This window comes from Alligator sinensis, unplaced genomic scaffold (assembly GCF_000455745.1).
Source record: "Alligator sinensis unplaced genomic scaffold, ASM45574v1 scaffold215_3, whole genome shotgun sequence".
In the NCBI taxonomy this organism is placed as follows: domain Eukaryota; kingdom Metazoa; phylum Chordata; order Crocodylia; family Alligatoridae; genus Alligator; species Alligator sinensis.
Window position 1 is genome coordinate 317,368 of NW_005842175.1, and position 18,773 is coordinate 336,140.

Sequence of the window (18,773 nt, forward strand, 5' to 3'; positions counted from 1 at the left end):
TGGCCTGCTAGCCGTATAAGAGGCTTGAGCGGTTTCCGCCCAAGCCGAAGAGGACTCCACATCCATCTTGTGGGGACTCTGGGTACACGGCAGGGTAATAGAGACCCTGTGTGAGATTCAGAGGAGTTTGGCGACCTGATCCATCGCCCACCTCTTCCCGTCTTCGAGTGATAAATTTTATAAGACATATCTACGAAGTTTCTATTTCGGTGGCGCGCTTGTCCAGGGCATCCGGAGCTCTGTTTCTGTGGAGCCTAGCAAACTCCATGTGATCTTTCGTGTTGTTTTTGTCTGTAACCGCAACTCAAGCAAGTTTTCCAGCCTGCACTGCAACCATCTCCGGTGTAAGTAAACAATCTTTAAATCTACCGCTATGAGTCTGTGCCTAATTCTAGCTTGACGCGTGCCCTCTCTGACTCCGTGTGCCCGGGCTGCTGGCCACAGCCCGCGCAGAGCACGAAAAAGGGCCCGGCTCGCGCCCGGCCTGCACAAGGTTGAGAACCACTGGTGTAAGGGATGGATACAAATGGTAAAGAGGCCAACTAGGCGGGGAAGCTTTTCTTGACTTATTGCTCACAAAAGGAAGGAAATGGTTGAGGAAGTGAAGGTAGAAGACTATTTGGGTGATAGGGGACCATGAAATTATAGTTGAAGATCATAAGGGGAGGAAAGGAGAGCAGCAGGATAGGGACACTGGACTTCAGAAAAGAAGACTAACGAACTCGGGGAACAGGTGGGCAGGATTCTCTAGGAGACCGCTATGAAGGGAAAAGGAATCCAGGACAGCTGTCTGTACTATAAGGAGGCTGTATTAAAGGCATAGGTGCAAGCTATCCTGATGTGACAGAAAAATGGAAAGTGTAACAGTAGACCAGCTTGGCTAGACAGCAATCTCTTCAATGTCTCTTGTAGGAAGTAGGAAGTTGGTCATAGTGGCCAATCGAAGCGTGCAGAAGTGAAACCAGAAGTCCCACCATGGCACTTCTGGTTTTGCCGCTGCGACCCGAGTCCCACTTAGAGCACCTTTGTGTCCCACTGGTTGAGAAACCCTGCTCTATGGAACAGGACTATGAGTAATGGCCTCAGGCTACAGCAGGGGAGATTTAAATTGGAGATTAGCAAAAACTTTCTGACTCTGAGGATGGTCAGGCATTGGTACAAGCTACCTAGAGAAATTGTGGAAGCTCCATCCTTGGAAGTTTTCAAGAGCAGTCTAAACAGACTCTTGGTTGGGATGGTTTAGTTGGGGCTATCCTGCCTCAAGCAGGGGGCTGGACTAGATGACTTTGAGATCTCTTCCAGTCCTACTTTCCTGTTATTTTACTGCTACTTGTGTTGGAGAGACTTCATAATCTGCAGAGTTGCATGCTGAAGTCTAGAGATCAAGTATGAAAGGTAAAGGGAACTGTGAAACTTGCAGAAGCTCCTAAGCTCTTCAAGGAGAGGCAGGTGTGAAGAGAAGAGAGAGTATGAAAAGAATACTTTCTATTCCTGGTCAGTGTAAGTAATGGGTAACCAGTTACTATGAAAAATTTTGACGTTTCAGAGGTTGTTTTAGAAAGTAATACAGATTGTTTAGAGTCAATGTATAGGTTAACCAGTTCCTTCCAGTTTGTGAGGAGCAACTGAAAGAACTTTTTCCCTACTTGGGCTCCCTAGGACTTTTATCAATAAGTTATTCCCGACACACTCAAAGACTTGCTGGACTGCCGGTGCTCTGCTGTGTTTCCCTCAATAAAGACCACGATAAAGACCCTCTTGAGAACCCTTACGTCCTGTAATTTGGAAACATTGGTTAGTTGTTTAAGGAAAGCCTCATCCACCTCTCCTGTCTGCTTTATTATAGCAGACATCCACCCTGGCATCACCCTTGCTGTTCTCCATACTGACCTTGATTCAGAGATTTTCAATAGGCCTGCCTTTTGCTATGTACTTCAGCTATGTATTACTATGTACTTTAGCTCCAAACAAACATGCATCTCGTATAAGGCAACACGTCTTTTTTTTCCCCTGCCTGTCTTGCTTATATAGGTTACATGCTTCGTGACGGTACTCAAGTCTTCATTATTTCAATTTCATATCATTTTCTAATTACTAGAATTTCCAGTTCTTCCTCCTTATTCCTCCTGCTTCTCACATGAGTATTTAAGCATTTTAGGTAACTAATAGATTATCCTAATTTCTCTTTGAGAACATTGGTAAAGTTTACCCTATTACGACCTCTTACTATGTTTTTATCCAGGTTCTCTGGCTCTTTACTTGAGAAGGGCACTTTGTGTCTGAAAGCTTGTTTAATATTTTTTCCAGCTATACATATGACTGAAAATGAGATCACTAAAAACCCATTGCTTTTCAAACCTCTAAAGTATGGGCTGGCAATCTTTGGCCTGTGGGCTGGATTTAACCTGCAGCAGTAGGGGGCGTTGCCTGGACTCCAAGTAATACTTTACAGATACTTTCTCCTCTCAAAATATAATGTAAAAATACATTTTGAAATTTTGTTTTTAAGTTTGGTTTTTAAATCTTTGGGGAAGTGATGCATGAAAAGTTAACTGGCTGGCACAAAATTTCATTTTGAAGGAAAATGGGTCAATCTCATTTATTTAGTTATTTGTTCTCTTCCACCCCCTTATCCCCCCCAACAGATCATTATAGATGATTCTACAAGTTGCTGCCTCCAGACTCAAGCATGTATCCTGAACAATGCCTCTGTTGTAGTTGAGAGTTTATTTGGTTACATTTATGTTTTTGCTGTCAGAGTAACTATGCTTGATACATTTTTCTTCTGACAACAAAGACCATCTTTTCTGGTAGTTTAATCCAGGTTTAATGGGATGGCGTTGGTAGATTGGGAAGGGGTACCTGTTGTACAATCCTGGCTTTATATGTTAGCAAACAAGAAATACTTGTATGTAAAATAGAAAGCAAATTCTTATTTAACGGGGGGAAATAAACCTTTAAAATTATTTTAATCTATTGGATACTTTATCTAAAATGGTAATTGAGGAAAATCTCAATTTTAAATGCTTTCCATTCCAGAAGCATTCAGTGCATTTTTTTTCCCTTTTCCTCCTATCATATTGTGGTGTCTATCCTGTATTTTGTCCCTGAGAAGCTTTTTTTTTTTTCCAAAGGTTAATGCTATAGAATTTATATAAATAATTAAACATTTCAAATGGGCTTTGTAATTTTCAACTCTCAAAAATATGTTACAGAATTTATATGCAAAGTCAGCTACAAGAGGAGCACAGCTAGTCCTGAAGCAACACTCAAGAGAAGTAAATACTGACATTTATGGTGACAGGGCCCATCAAAGGGAATATGCAAACACAGGTGTGCAGTTGTGAGATTTGCATTTAACTTAGGAGATTAAAGCATTAAATTTTACTAGAAATGAGCAATTACAGCTGATGATGGTGCCTGACAGTTTCTGGCAGAAAAAGGAACTAAAATAGATTTAAAGATATTTCAGGGGAAATGGTGAATATTCATTTTTTTTGCTTTGTGTGATTAACAATTTAGTATTTTCAAATTAAGATTGTATTTTTACATCTGAGGGAAATGTTTGTCTCAAAACAAGTGTCATACTGTGTGAGGCAGTTGTGTAAAACAGCATACTATTTTACAGATAAATGACATGTTCTGTTCTCTTTTGACTGTTGAGGTACTTCTGTCCTGAAGTGGGAGCTGGTCACTCTAGCATATTATGTTGTTGTTAAGGCCATAGGGATCTTGCTAGTGCAGTTTCTAAAAATCTATCTTTTGGGGTAGCAGAAAGTATGAATTCACTTATGAAGGCAAGACAGTGACTGTTGCACTATCTTGTTATTGCAGCTGTTGTGTATAAAGTATAGCTACTGTAACCTGGGAGTAGAATTTTTTTGGTTAATCTTTCGTGTTGGATACTTATTAAAGATGATGCTGTGCAGCAGTATTCCCGAGCTTTGTTGTTTTGCTTATTATAGTGTTTTTATGGCAGGCAAGGATTCTGAAACTTGTATAGTGTTTCATAGACTGCCTCCTTTCACTATCATAGTACTGACATCTGCTAATTTTTTTCCAACGGGAAAATCATTTAATGCATCTTTTTTTAGTCTTCAGAAACAAGGGCGAACTACCACATGGTTATCTAGATCTCTGCAGGCCACTAGGGGCATTTATACACATACCTTTATCATGCTGCAACGTACCTTTGATTAATCGGGTCTGATCTGCATGGAAGCTGACATGCCCGGCGCTGTGTCATGCACATTTGTATAAACGGTGGCACATCAGTGTTTGGAAAATGGCAGTGGTGCACTTTTGAACTAAAACACCTTTGACTGTGTTGATGTGCTGCCACCATTTTCCATCTGGGGTGCCAAATTGTGGTGGGAGAAACCTCCCTAAGGTTCGTTGTCTAGCTGTAATTTGATTGACAGACAACGCGGGTAAAGAAAGACAGCTGTTTATTTGCTCGAGCAAAGACCATAAAGCCAGCAAAAGGCAAAATGGCCCCCCCCTAAGGGTGAGGTGATCTTTTATACTTATTATAACAAGGCAAGACTTCATGGTTAACAAAAAAAGCAATACTTGGGCGGTGCTTTTTAAATCTTTGTAACAGCATATTTTTATTAAGCTGAACTAGCACTTTTTTAAAAGCTAAAAGTTAAGTAACAGTAACATTATAATATGTTAGCAAAACCTTACACAGTAGTAGATACTTCTCAAGGACACAACCAGTGCACCCAGAACAATGGTTTTCCTGTCTTATCTTACTTTTTGCTGTAGCTGATTTTTCAGCACACAGACACAGAGATACTTGCTGCTTTTAACTCAGAAAATGCTTAATATAGTTAAAATGATTACTTGACACAAGCAAAGGCTTAGCTATCAATCTGCCTTGTGGTCAGCTGCATTGCTAGGCTACAGGTCATGCCTTGTATTCAGCTGTAAAGCTAATACTTCTTAATAATCTAAATTATTGTTAACCTAACAGTATGCTATCAGAAAATTATTTTATTTCAGGGTAATAACAAACCTGCGCACTACACTGGGACTCTTTTGTGTATGCACCCAATAGGCAGGGATGTACAAGATTCCTACGCACACTGCCTTCCCGCCTGCCCATGCATCTCTGCCCTGCTTGGGAAGTCCCCCCCTCCACAGAGCCCATCCTGCTGTTGGCTTTGGTGGCAGGGTGTTAGGATGGGATGGGTGATGTTGGAACACAGCCGTGGACACAAACCTCACTGCCAGCTCTGTGTGCAGCCCCAGTGACTGGACTTCTCCATTGTGCCAGTTGATCTAGAACAGAGCTTTCCAAACTTTTCATGTTGGTGACACACTTTTTAGACGTGCATCATTTCACGACACAGTAATTCAGTTCCGGGGGAGGGGCCAAGGGAAGCAGACATGAGTAAGGGAGCTCCGCGGTGCTCTTCCGCAAAATTTTCTGCATTTTGCGCGACACACCTACACACTGCCGCCGACACACTAATGTGTCGCGGCACACAGTTTGGAAAGCTCTGATCTAGAAGATCACTTGCAGCTCATGGCTGTGCTGGTTACATGCAGACAGGCAACACCAAAGAGAATGAGACTGCAGGATCCATGGTGTGAGAGTGGTCACAAGGTCCTGTGTATTATGTCTACCCTGCAGAGCCGTGGCAAGGAAGTTTGGTGTCTGGGCCAAAGCCCACAGCAACAGCCAGCCCTCGTCCCATGCACAGATCTGGGGCTGGGCAGTGCTTGTTAGCACCCCTTTGCTTTGGTTCCTGGGGCAGTCTCCCTGCTCACCCCAACTTTGCTACAGCACTGCTCCCCTGTCCATTCCCCCTGACTCATGGTGACAGAGGCTGAATGTAGCTTTGCACGTGTTTTGGTTAAGTGTGGAGCAGGGCTTGGTGCATATCAGCATAAAGCATGGTGCAATGCAAACAAAACAGAAACTGGGGCCCCATCTTAGGTTCCTCCCTTGCTCGTGATCTCTAACAGCAACGCCAACATAGCAACAGTATCTGATACATCATACAACCCATGGTTACCGAAGCAACCATGGTTGTGGGCAGCGAATCTTATTTCAGCAGTAGAGAGTCCTCCCACGCACAATGGACAAGGGAATCCTTGTTCCATGCAACTGGATGCAGTGACTGCTCTGCCCCCCACCCTTTATTCTCAGATCCTTAACTCGCTTACCCACAGCACCTTCTTCCTCTGGGCCCTACAGAGACATCTGCCCTAGTAAGAGGTGCCCATTCGATCAGACCTGGAGCCTTGAGTCATCTCCTCATGCACAGAACAGGTGCAGCATGAACAGCAGGGCTGAAAGGGTCCCATACCCACCGCCATCTGGAGGGACCATATATAAGGGAAGTGGGGACCTCATTTGATCTCAGTCCATTCTTAAGATTTTTGCTGGGCTTGTCTGTGAAGGAGGCAACTGGACCAGGAACTTCAAAAGAGCCTCATGATCTCAGGTGCCTCATTTGTAGGGAGCCTAACTTGAGATAGTTTAAGGGAGCCTCATTCTCAGAAACTGCCAAGCATTCACCATCTGAAAGTCAGGCCCTATTGAAGCACCCAAATCACTCCTTACTTGTAGTTGGTCACTGAAGTTCGTGTGCGACAGGGTGGTCCTATGGGATGGGCATCAGGTGCAGGGGACAGACTGAAGTAAAAGTGTCCTGCAGTGTTGGTTACAGCAGCTTTTCTGAAGTTCGCACAACTATTTTAGTGAAAAGAGAAAAAGAGGGAAAGCTCCACTTTCCGATTCATTCTCCACATCAGAAATTGGCCTTTGGGGCAAGGACAGCTGAAAAATCCCCTCTATCCCTGCTCTGCCAACTCCACATCCAGAAAAAAATCCAGAAAAAACCTGGATTCCTCAGGAGGGCTTATCATGGGAAATCAAGGCTCTTTAGATGTAGGTCCCACCAAGGGGATGTTGAAAACAGCTGAACCATCATCTGAGTGGCAGTTGTCACCGTGACCTTATTTGTGGCGTAAAGAGCCCTGCCTCTCCTTCGGCAGTGGCAAGCCCTGGAGTGCCTGTGGCTGGGGTGTCCATTACTACAGAACAAAAGGGGAAAAGCTGAGCACGCAGCAGGTGATGCGCCCACCCCCTCTGGGGCTGTGTTCTCCGAGCCGCCCTTTACCCGCACAGCCCTTGAATTCTCAGGCCTCCATCTGAGATGATCTCAGCCCTTGTGAAACTTGGCAGAGCGTCGGCACTAGTGTCTGGACAGCTTTGACTACATCCAGGACAGGTTGGGACAATGAAAGCCTCCCACACAGGTCCTCCGGCCTGACAAGGTGCCTCAGCCCTGCAGGGATGCGGGGAAGCCACATTTTAGGACCAGCAGGGAGTTCCCTCTCCATAGGCTGCTGTGTTCCTGGCTTTGTTGCTGAGGCAGTTGACAAGTGTGTCAGTTAATAAATCCCAGTGGACACAATTCCCATAGAAAGCAAACAAAGATTACTTCATCGCAGCTCTAGGGACTGGAGATTAACTGGTCTAATGGGACCCAATGGGACAGTCAAATAAAGAAGGCCAGCTTCTTGCCTAAAGCTCACGCTCTGTTAAACACACACACATAAGGAGTGTCACCTGATGGCACTGCACAAGGTAAAACCCCTGACAATCCTCTGTTTCTGCGACCAGGAGCTGTGGCAGCTTGGGGAAGCAGCTGAGATTCATAGGATTCAATGTGCAGCAGTGCTGCAACATGCTCCACATGCCCAGGCTTAATGCAACGCAAGCTGAATTTTGCTCCTTGGGTGCTTCAGGTGTGTGTACGTGCATGTGTATGCATGCGCACATGTGTGTACAGAGGGGAGGCATGCCTCCATTGCTGGAAAGTGAGGGGTATCCCCAAAGTCTCAGAGTAACCCCTACCATACCAGAAGAGCATAGAGAGGACCCTATCTTAGACTTTTGCTTTGCCCATGGAGAATGCTTTTTAGGTTGGTGGCAGCTGCCAAGTCAAATGGCCTGTGGGAGGCAAAGGAGCTGCGTTAGTAGGGTAAAGCATTGTTTTTTGTTTCAGAGATGGGAAGTCCTCAGGGCTTGCAGGTAGGTTGTTACTACTGAGTGGAAGAAAATGGCAAGGCAACCAGCTGGGGTCAGTGACTGTCTCTTCTCAGCTTGTATTCATGTATTCACATATATCCTCTTGGCCCCGACCCCAAATCCAAGTGTTCCATAACACATGCAGGTTAGAGTTACAGAAGGTATTGTGCAACAGTAGGAGATTGCGCAGTGGGGTATGGACCATAAAGTAGCTAGAAGTTTCTGGATTCCAAATCCAGGGCGTCAGCAGCTAAAAACCTCATGATTCCTCATGATCTCCTTTTCTAAGAGCTTGTGGCTTCTTTGCCTTTCTTTCTCTGATTGAGTGCACTTCCTGCAGAGACCAGCCTCCTCACTTCCCTCTGACTAAAACCCAAACCCGTGAAGATAAGAGTCATCATGGGGACACCAAGACCTTGATGCCCAAAGAGCGCTCTATTGACTGCTCTAGTAACACCAACACTGTGACCAGCTCCGCTCAAATGACAATACCACTTTTAGCTGTTAAGCTCATTAGCATGCTTCGCATTGCATTAATATTAATAGTAACTTCCTTCAGCTCGTTCACCAGCTGCAGCATCTGGTTTCACTTCTATGCCCCTAATCTGATTTTATTTCATTTTGCCTCAGCGACTGTTACCCAACCCCCATACTGCTCATTCTCTGCCTCTGGTGCCCACCACTCCTCCTGTCACACTGAATCCTTTGCCTTTATCTCCAGATTGCCTACACAGCAGACAGGTGGTGCCATTTTCGAAGAATGGCACCAGCAACGTGGACAAGTCACATCTCTGCCTTGCTGCACTGACAATGGGGAACACACTGCAGAGCTTACTGTTGTCTTTGGCATCCTGCCACCAGGCACACACCACTTCAGAAATGCAATGAGGAGTTACAGCAGAACTTTGTGCTGTGTCAGCAGCAACAGTTTCAGATGCACGTGCTTCCCACTGCACAGCAAGTTAAACCCCCGAGCAGTCTGAAAACAAACCAAGATGCCGAGTGTGAGGAAGACAAAGTCAATGAGATCCACACTCCACAGAGCATCTGTTCTGGGCCTAAGACGCTACAGAGGCAATGCACCAATATAAGACCTCCTTTGCCAGTGGAGAAATCTGCGGCCACAACTGTCTGGAAGCTCCATCTCTGATGGCTCCTGGTCTGTTGCAAATCCGTTTGGCGTAGGCAAGTTGCCCACTAGGGTTGGTGTGATGGAAATATGTACTGCCACTACAAAAATACTCCCACAGCATTTAGAAGGGATGTAAATCCTCAGGAAGTTATTGAAGTCTTCACCCATGTGGGGTTCCTTAATTGCTGTGGAACAACTGATAGAATCCATAGTCCCATTCATTGTCCCACTTCTCAAGCCTTGGGGCTCATAAATCAGAAGAGATATTCTGCCACTGGGCTCCAAGGCCTAGTCAATCACTGTGGGCAGATTCATTAGTGCTAATGCAGGTTGGTTTAGAAAAGGATATGGCATTTGAATTTGTAGGAACTCTCCCCTGTTTTCCCTAACAAAGGATATTTTTCTGGGATTGCAAAGCACATAGCTATTAACAGCGTGAGCTAGTTTTAAGGGTGAGCAACTGCAGTAATTGCACAGGGCCTAAACCCTGTGGTTGAGATTAAGTTAGAGCAAGTCACTTAATATGGGGAGGGGAAAAGGGAGAGGCTCATGTCTTGACCTTTGCTCAGGGCCACCATAAATCTAAGCCTGGCTTCAGGGGACCCTGCCTACCCTCTCTTGCAGTTGCTAAGAAAATCTGACAGTGGTCTTCTGGATGTCAGAAAAGAGTGGAGAAACAATTGCTCAAGCAGCTGCTGGATGACGGTACAATGCACCTTTTCAGGAGATTAATAATAGCTTGGTGCAAGCCTAGGGATGGGCAAGCAGCTCCTGACTGGGATTTGAACTGTGCTGCGTTCTGCACAACATCCTTGGGGCCAAGTCTAAAGGTTTCACCAAGGCCTGGCAGGCAGGGACAGAGAGACTTGCACAATTGTTAAAACACCCTGAATGACAGCTCACAATGGGATGTTGTCCAGGAGATCTCATGCTACATACCTGAAGGAAAGGACCTAATTGTCAGGGGTACAACCAGGGTATCAGCAATCTGAGCTTGACTTCGGAGGGTCACAACTCAGGGGATCAGGAACAGGCAAAGGTCAGGAATCGAGAGTCCCCAGCTGGAGTTAGGGGGATCAGAAGCAAGTGTCAGAAAGCCGTGGTTTATAATGGACCAAGATATAGGCAGTCACCCTGGATAAAGCCACAAACCAAGGGGGTCAGGAACAGGAAGCAGGAATCCAGACCAGAGCCACTAGCTAAGGGTCCAGAGCAGGAAGCTATCACTGTACAGGACTAGGTTATGGACAAGCTGCAAACTCAAGTCACAAGTCAGGAGCCAGTTGTCAGAGGACAGGGTCTAGACCAGACTCAGAAGCAAAGATGGCAGGAACCAGCAAGTCAGTTTGGAGAAAAGGGGTCCAAGCTGGAGTCTGGGGAACAAGGAGCCAGCAGCCAGATAACAGGAAACTAGGAACAAGGACTAGACAGAGAGACATCTGTCCTATTTAGTAGCCTCCTGGGCACTGAAAGAGCTACTGCTTATAAGCAGGCAGTCATGCCCATGCAGGCAACTGGGGCCAGCTGATGGTAGTTTGGCTGCTGACAGCGAAGTCCACTCCAATAACCAAGGCCAGTCTGTGGGCAATGCAGTTTGCCTACTGCCCTGGCTCCTGGCATTAATGGGTTGATCTGGTGTTTGTGAAACTGCAGCTTGAGGATTCTGCTTTGGGAGCCCTGCAGGCAGCCATGAATGTTAAGCATCACGGTGCCTCCCTTTCACCTTGGGTTTTCTATGTAGGGGCTGCTATGACTGGTTCCTGTGGGTTTGATAAATGCTGGGTATCTTCAGACCAACATTAACCCAGGCCTGTGTCCACCTTCCAGCTGGGTGGGGCCTCTGGTCATAGAGCAAGTAGGGGTCTATGAGGCTGGAGCAGGTCAGGGGGCTGAAGAGGTAAAGTGGCTATTCTTATGGCTCTCCAACACGGTGGTGGACAATGTGAGGGCACAAAGCTCCTCTCAGCCCTATGCAATGTCTGCCTATGCCCCTGTTGCACACACTTTGCAATAGTGAGTTGCACCTCCATCACAGAACCTGACTGCTTTGCCTGTTCTGTCTGCTTGCCACTACGTCTGCATTTCCACTCCCACACTTTCCCCTCTTCTTGCTAAGACTCCCATGCTACAACCAAGGCTTTCTCTAGGGATCTCTTTAGTTAGGTTGAGCCCCCTCTCTTCTAGCTTTCTGAATTTCAAGCTCTTGTTCTTCTCCTCCATGAAGAACTTTCTCCTTTCCCTCCACCCCGCTCCTACATCTTGTCAACACCTTTGCAAGACCCCCTGAACGTCTCACTCAGGTGCACTTTCTGGGCCTCCAAGCTCACCAGATGGTAGGCCAGCATCAGCCAGGAGCTCCTTGAAGGTCTGGAGGCTTCAGGTTCTGACCCTGAAAGGCTCTTTATTCAGTACCCAGGTTCTCAGAGACGATGACTTTTCCACCTCACACCTTTCGGGATGCTTCTCCCAGAGCTTCTTCCTGGCCTTGAGAGCCCTGGAAGATGGGAAGAATTTTTTCAGCTCCCTCTTTGCCTTGGAGGTGCGTCAGGTTTTGCAGTTACTTTGAGCTGTGTGGGGCTTGACCTGTGGGTTGCCTGCTACTTTACCAAGTGTGTTTAATGTGAGGAAGTGGAGGTTACCTCAAGGGGCAGAGCTCTGGAGCTGGCCTGATGTGCATTGCAGCTTTTGTGTAGCTCAGGTGACTTGGCAGACAGTTGTTTAGCTCTTATTGCTGGTACGGCATCAGCGATGGGGGCAAAGCTGGGCTGGCAAAACCTGGGTAGAGAATGAGTTTTCACTTCCACAGGCAGGCTTGAACTTAGAGAGTATGTTGCTACTCTGTGTGACAAAAATGCAAAGAAAATACTTTTGTGTGATGTCAAAGGGGAATCCTGATGTGCGCACACTGCTGTTATTTAACAGGATGGGGCCTCCAGAGGTTGGGGGGGACATGGACATGAATGATATCCCCAAATTGCTTGGCCTGGTGTAAAATGGCACTGGATTGAATCAGACACAAAACGCCCCAATTTACATTAGATTCACCTAGATGCATAAAGTCCCAGTGGACACAACTCTTTTTGTATTGGGACAACTGGGTTTAGTTTGGGCCAAGTTTATATAGCTGAGCCCTAACCCATCTCCAGTAGCTAGCTGGAGACTTGATGCAGTACTTTCAGGAGTTCATCTGCCCTTCTCTTTCTGTTACCCAAAGGAGGGTTTGTCACTGGAAAGCAATGCAAGGTTTCCCCCTTGCCCCTTAAGCCTGCAACGTTCCCACAAAGTCAGCAAAGCAAACGGTGCTTTAAGGCAGAGCCTCCTTTTGGGCGTTGCCCCTTGCAGGAGGATGCTTTGCAAACTGGAAGTACCGGTTAAGCATCTGAGCAACTGTTGCCAGAGCAACTGCATTTGTGGTATGAAGGAAGTCAACCCTCCTTCAGCAATGGAAAGCCTGCTGTGCCTGCAGCCAGGGTGTCCCTGTTACTGCAGAGTCAGAGTGTGCCATGTGACACACTGTGGGAGAGATCTGCCTCATCTTTGCCTGTGTTGCAACAGGCCATGTTTCTCCTACGTCCCACTCTGCTCAGCCCTGCTGGAACTGCTTGCCCCGCAGGAGGAGAAAGGAGCTCCTTCTCTCTGATGCATTGAGTAGTTGGTCCTGATGCTAAGTAGCCCCGCTCCTGGCAGACTCAAGGGCTTCCAGCAATTTGGCTGGAGTGGTCAACCCATTTCAGTCCTGGAAGCAGGAGTCCTCCTAGAGCCTTCACAACTGCCGCAGTGCAAACCTTGGCAATGGAAGAACAAAGGAGGCCAAGGTGGAGACCTCCCCTCAGACCCTCTTATTATGCACAGAAGAGTTATACTGGAGACACCACCAAACTAAGGTTGAGCAGGACTGCAAGAGCCCTGTTTTATGCCCCATCTCCCCCTTCCTACCTTTTCTATTCTGGGCCTCAAGTTGAAGGCAAGTACCTACCTCAAGGGGGCATAACATGGCTGCTGCTTTTGGCTGAGGAACAGGATGCACTTAATGAGGATCCCACCTAGTCTGACCAACTGGGGAGAGGCTACAATGAGTACATGGAAAGTCAGGCATGGCACCTCGAGCTTGTGCACATGCAGCCCTTCACCACGGAGGATGCAGCACAACTGGAAATCTGGGTCTCAGAGCAAGGACTGCAGCAAGAGGCTGCTTCATGGACCAACAGCAGCTGTGAAGCAACGTGGCCTGCAAGTGGCATGAGTGTAGAATCCCACTGAGCTAGCAGCAGGTATCTCCGTTACACAGAGACCTATTTAATAGATCACTTGTTGAAGTGACATACAGTAGTCAAACATTCAAAACCTAGGCAGAGGTGGGCAGCCTGCAGCATGCATGCCACAAGTGGTACGGGCAGCCTGCGTGCACACACAACAGATTGGGTAGGGAACAGAAAGCAGAGGAAGGGGAAGCCTGTTATGTGCACAGGCTTAATTTGTGGCATGCCTCCTAAAAACGTTGATCCCTATTGCCCTTGGACAAGCCAGGATGCAGGTTGCCTGTACAACCTCAATCCCTTCCCCTCCTCTCATGTGTGTTATCAGAGTCTTTACTGACTTGTTTGTGCATTGCATCTCCTATGGAACCTTTGCCTCATTCAGGGCCCAGGATTGATTGTGCTCTGGGGATGCATGTGGACTAGGTAGGAAAGGAGAATGTCATTTGTGGGCTCCCTGCCTAATTAAGTGGGCCTTTTCCAATTTATGCAAAAAACAACAAGCAGGATTGCTGAGAAAGGGTGGTCTCAGTTCAAGGCAGCTGGATGTGTCTGTGGAGAACTAGCACTCATCTCTGCCTCTGCCATACACCTGCTATGCAATGCTGGGAACTTTTTGCAGGGGATCACCAAGTACATATGCCTCATTTATGGGGCTGACAACCCTGTCCAATTTACAGAAGTGCTCAGCACTTACAGTTTCAATCAAAGGGAGCTTGCTAAGTGCCAGGAAGGAGGCTATATTAAGATAGCACAGACAACCTCACTTCTGCCATTTCCTGACTTCCCAATGCTTGATTTTGCAACCTTGATGTTCTTACATGGCAGCTTTGTGTGGGATTTTCTTTTCTTTCTTAAGGTCAAACTGAAAAACGATCCAGGAATTTCATCACGTGGCATCCTATCAATACTGACATGGGTCATTCTGCTGGTTTGGAAACTTCGGAGCTCCACAATTTGGACCAAAGGGGTAGCCAATAGCAGTGCCCTGCATGTGCTCATTATTGAAGGGGGACAGGATGCTTCAAGTATTTGTAGATAAAGTATTTGCTGATGGCAGTGGAATGGTGAGACTCTTAGGTTCCCATCCAGGTTTTGGAGAGGTGTACTGCAGCAGGCACAGACTTCTGCCCTTTCCCATCATACTTAACCCACGTGCCCTACAAGTGGTCCCTGTCCTATGTGACCTCTTCATTGACTCCAAACCCTAGCCCTCTTTCAAGCACCTTGTTAGTTCCAGGGCTGTGTAGAGCAACTGTTGAAGAAGTAAAGCACAAAGATGACCAGTAAGCGACATGAGCAGCCCTGAAAAGGTCATTTCCAAGGTGAGGAAGGCTCAGGCTCCTTCAGTTTTGCACAAATGTTTAGAAGTAGGTGAGAAAGAATGTCTCAGAGATTTACTTAAGGTGTAGTAGACCCCTTCCTTAGGATAAGTCAGGGTCTACTCTACTATGTCTCTGCCTCAGGCTAACAGTCAGCAGAGTATCCACACACAGTGTAGTCATGCTTCCACAAAGCCCCAGATGCTGCAGTAGAGCTTCTGAACCAGGGTGCCATTGTACCACGAGGCGCTATGAGATCCACTGAAGGGGTTCCTTGGGGTGCCGTGCAATGTTAGTACTGTTAGGTGTGCAGACACCTGCGTGATTCACAAGACAAACCCAGAGATTTCAAAATGAACCCATCCTGTCAAAGACATTCTGACCTGTTGTGGTCTTTCTGAATTCTTTGCAACAGAAGAATTGCTCTATTAAAAAAAATAGAAAAAAACAAGTGAAAGCTAAGAGCTGGTATTTTCTGAGGGGTGCCCTGATAATGAGTTGTGCTTTGACTCTAAAAGATTGAGAACCAGTGTTAGCATTTGATTGAGAACCAATAGCAGTGTTTCTCAACCTGTGGGTTACAACCCAAAAGTGGGTTGCAAGAATATAGGAAAGGGTTGAGAACAAATTTAAAAAAATGAATCAACATCTCCTTTAAAGGAGAAAAACGTGAGAAACCTTGGGTTTTCCCTTGCAGGCCATCAGAGTTCCAGGCTGCAAGGGACTCCTTGGGGCCTCCCCCGCTCCACACACTGGGGGCAGCAGGTTAGAAGGGGCACTGGGTTGGGACTGGCCATTCATATTTACAAATGGGTTCTGGTACAAAAAAGGTTGAGAACCACTGATCTATAGCCTTGACATGCCCTCAAACTAGAAGGCCAGAAAGAACCAGGAGACAAGCTGCACAATAGCATAAGCAACCCACTCGACCTTGTAGACTGCTGCCTCGCAAGCCAGCCAAACTCCAATTCTCATACCTGACAGCAGTAATGAACAGTACCAGAATGAGAGGGGACAGAACCCAAACGGCATCCTGAATCCAAGCAATGGCAAATAGCAGCATAAACTTCCAAAATATCATTGGGTATGCTTTGCTTGGTTAATCTGCAGAGACAACTTTCCAGAGAGAAAGGACTTCCCTTTTTAGTTAAAGAGTAAAGGGCTATGGAGAAGGAAGTACTAATAGTCTGTGCCCCAAATAACTATTTTTGCCAAGTCATCTTTAGCTTCCCCTTTTTTCCTTCCCCCACCAACAGATCCAGCATAACCACCCGCTCCATGCCAAGATGGCTGAATGAAGGAGGCCAATTCCAACTCACGCTCGCTCGCACTTTATTATCTACAGAAAGACGGCGAGTGTCAGAGAACAACAACATGGGACACGAGTGGTGAGAGAGCCCCAAGGGCACTGTCCCTCACCCCCGGCACAACCAATCAGCATAATTTATACAAACACTTTAATAAATTAATTAATAAATAAAACTGTACAGACAAAGCAGCAAGGAATGATTTTCTGGGGCTGTGGCACATTCACAGCACTGACAATACCAATGCTACTCCACGCACAGCCATCTAGCAGCAGTGGGACAGGGGGACCACGGACCCCTCTCCCATCATCTCAGTGGCCTGGCCTAGACAGAGACAAAAAAAGCTATACAGTTCACTACTGATGTGCTTCATTGTCTAGTCAGAAAAGCCCTTGCCCTACATTTTCCTCCCACCCACAGGAAAGGGTGTTTGGAGATTGTTACTGATCTGCTGTAAGTAGTTACAGCAGGTCTGGCTCATTATGGCACAGGTAAGCTAGGACAGGCTCCTGGTTCCTCAACCTCAACACCTCTAGGAACACCAAATTAAGCTGGTGCAGTGACAAGAGTCAGAGCTGAGGACAGTCCCTAGAGCAAGAAACCATACTTCTCTTCATTAAAAGGGCAGGGCAGACTCTCTCTTTCACCATTCCACCTGACTTGGGTGCACTCCCAACCCTTTCTGGGTCCTAGGTGGGAAGCCCCACCACTGGGCACAGGGTGGGGGCAGGAGAGGTAATAAAAACAGCACCAGCTACTCCCCTGGCAAGGACTCACTGTGGGTGCCCAGGGGAGCACAACAGCTGCAGTTCAAAAACCACTGAAGGACATAGCAGTAAAGGCCGCCACTGGTCACTTAAGAGAGAGAAAATTAGACATAACACAACTGGGCCCTACCCCAGGAGCGGGGAGGGCAAATGGACATTGGTTTGGCCTGTAAATGCTACTCCCACCCCGTGCACACAAAAAGTTAATGAAAGACTCCCAAGTCTCCTTTAGTCACTGGTAGCAGACTTGACTGAAGGGACAGGGTTTTATCAGCAAAATTCAGTACCTGGCAGCTTGGAGGAAGAAGGACAATTCATACCATGCCCCTCCCCTCAAAAACCAAAGTACTGGTATGCAAAGAAACAGGAATGGAGGAAAAAGGCAGGGAGAGAGAAGTTGGAATGGGTGATGAAATGGAGTGGGACTAAGCTCCCTTCCCCCTTAAACTCTCTAGTCATCCAGGCCCGGTATTAAGTCTGCAATGCTGTCCACATAATAGTTGGGCACCAGATCCTTTGCAGCAGGGCTATCGCTGGCCATGTAGGCCTGTGCCTCCTCCAGACGTGACACGCCTGTCAGGGTCAGGACAGTGGCAAGACCACAGTTCTTGCCGAAGAGGATATCTGTCTCCAAGCGATCGCCCACCATAAGGGTGCGGGAGGGGTCCACGCCAAAGCGCTCAACGATGCAGTCAAACATGTAGGTGTTTGGCTTCCCCACCACCAGCGCTTTGCGTCCTGATGCGGTTTCCACAGCAGCTGTGAGGCTCCCTGTCCCTAAAGAGAAGGGAAAAAGAGATGCCTGCACGTCAATAATATTTCAATGACCAAGTACCCTACCAACCAAAGCCAAGGCAGAAGCGCAGCAAAAGCACCTTGGGTGTTCCAGGGAGAGTAGGAAAAGCTACGGGCCCTGCAGCTGGAAATCTCCCGAGGATTGCTGGCCCTTACGCCCAGGATGCAGAGCCACACCTCCTTTCGGGGCATCTAACTTTGGAGAGCAAACCCCACACAACAGTCACCTGGCCCACAACTGGGGATCCTAATGCCCCAGCCCTTATTCAAAGTGGGAGCTGCTGGTCTGGTGCACCATGAGGACTACACTAGATGCACTTTGCTCAAAGGCAGGCTGCCAGCAATTGAATCACTGGAATCTTATGAGGGCAAGAAGCTGCATGCAGGTCCCTTGACACTGGTGGGCAAGTGTTGCCTGTATGTGTGTTGGGTGTGGGTGCAAGGGTCCGTATGTGAGGGCAGCATTGGGGTGAAAGGGTCAACAAGGAGTGTGTGTGTGTGGGGGGGCTCATAGTGATGTGGGGGGGCTGGGAGTGGGTGTAGGGATGAATAGGGGGTGCACATAGGGAAGGATATAGGGAGCATGTGCGGCAGAAGAGGGGGTGTTGGGAGCACCTGTCGGAATGAGAAGGGAGGTGTGAAGGGAGCACATGTAGGAATGATTAAGGGATGCGCATCACAGGGGCAGGTATGGAAGTGTGTGCATGGAGAAGGGTGTGTAGGGGAGCCATGTGGGGCATGTAAGGAAGGTGTCTGTGTGTGGGGTGCAGGCGCACACGTGCATGGGGGGGCAGCCCCAGGCTAGGGGGATGTGAAGGGCTCCTCCCCCCAGGGAGGGCCCCAGTGTAGCAGGTCAGTGCTGGGATGGAAGTCCACCTGCGTGCATGAGGAGGTGCAGCCACAGAGGCTGCAAGCGGGCCTCCCCTCCCTACCCCACGCGGCCCCTCACCCGGGGTGCGCTGCCCGTTGCCAAGTGGGTGCCAGGGGTCGGGGTCGGTGGCTACCAGCAGGCAGCGCGGGTCGCGCAGGTAGGCGCAGGCCTGGGCCAGCTTGGCGAAGGTGAACTGGTCATCGTAGCCCACCAGCACAGCACGCACCGCCGCCTCCTCCTCCTCCTCCCCGGCCAGGCGCAGCCCGGCGGCCC

General features: G+C 47.7%; 2 protein-coding genes across 3 annotated transcripts in view; one reads left to right on the forward strand and one right to left on the reverse strand.

Annotated features, from left to right (window-relative positions):
* The window catches only part of LOC102375869 (urotensin-2 receptor-like), a 24,587-nt gene extending 15,358 nt beyond the window's left edge, over positions 1–9,229 (forward strand). The window contains exon 2 of one of the 2 annotated variants that reach the window (XR_003094614.1): positions 8,772–8,848. Coding sequence is in view for 1 of the 2 variants with exons in the window: in XM_014520993.2 (XP_014376479.1) it covers positions 8,772–8,938 (167 nt within the window). In the remaining variant the exon portion in view is untranslated. Of the gene's footprint in view, positions 1–8,771 lie in introns of both variants that reach the window. The other variant, XM_014520993.2, reaches the window with a different exon arrangement.
* A 6,846-nt stretch (positions 9,230–16,075) lies between these two features.
* Positions 16,076–18,771, reverse strand: PDXP (pyridoxal phosphatase; the record flags this gene model as incomplete). The annotated part of the gene is made up of 2 exons (XM_006026000.1): positions 16,076–17,611; positions 18,579–18,771. Coding segments are annotated over 2 exons (519 nt in total), but the record flags the coding sequence as incomplete, so codon positions are not given.
* Between the last annotated feature and the right edge of the window lie 2 nt (positions 18,772–18,773).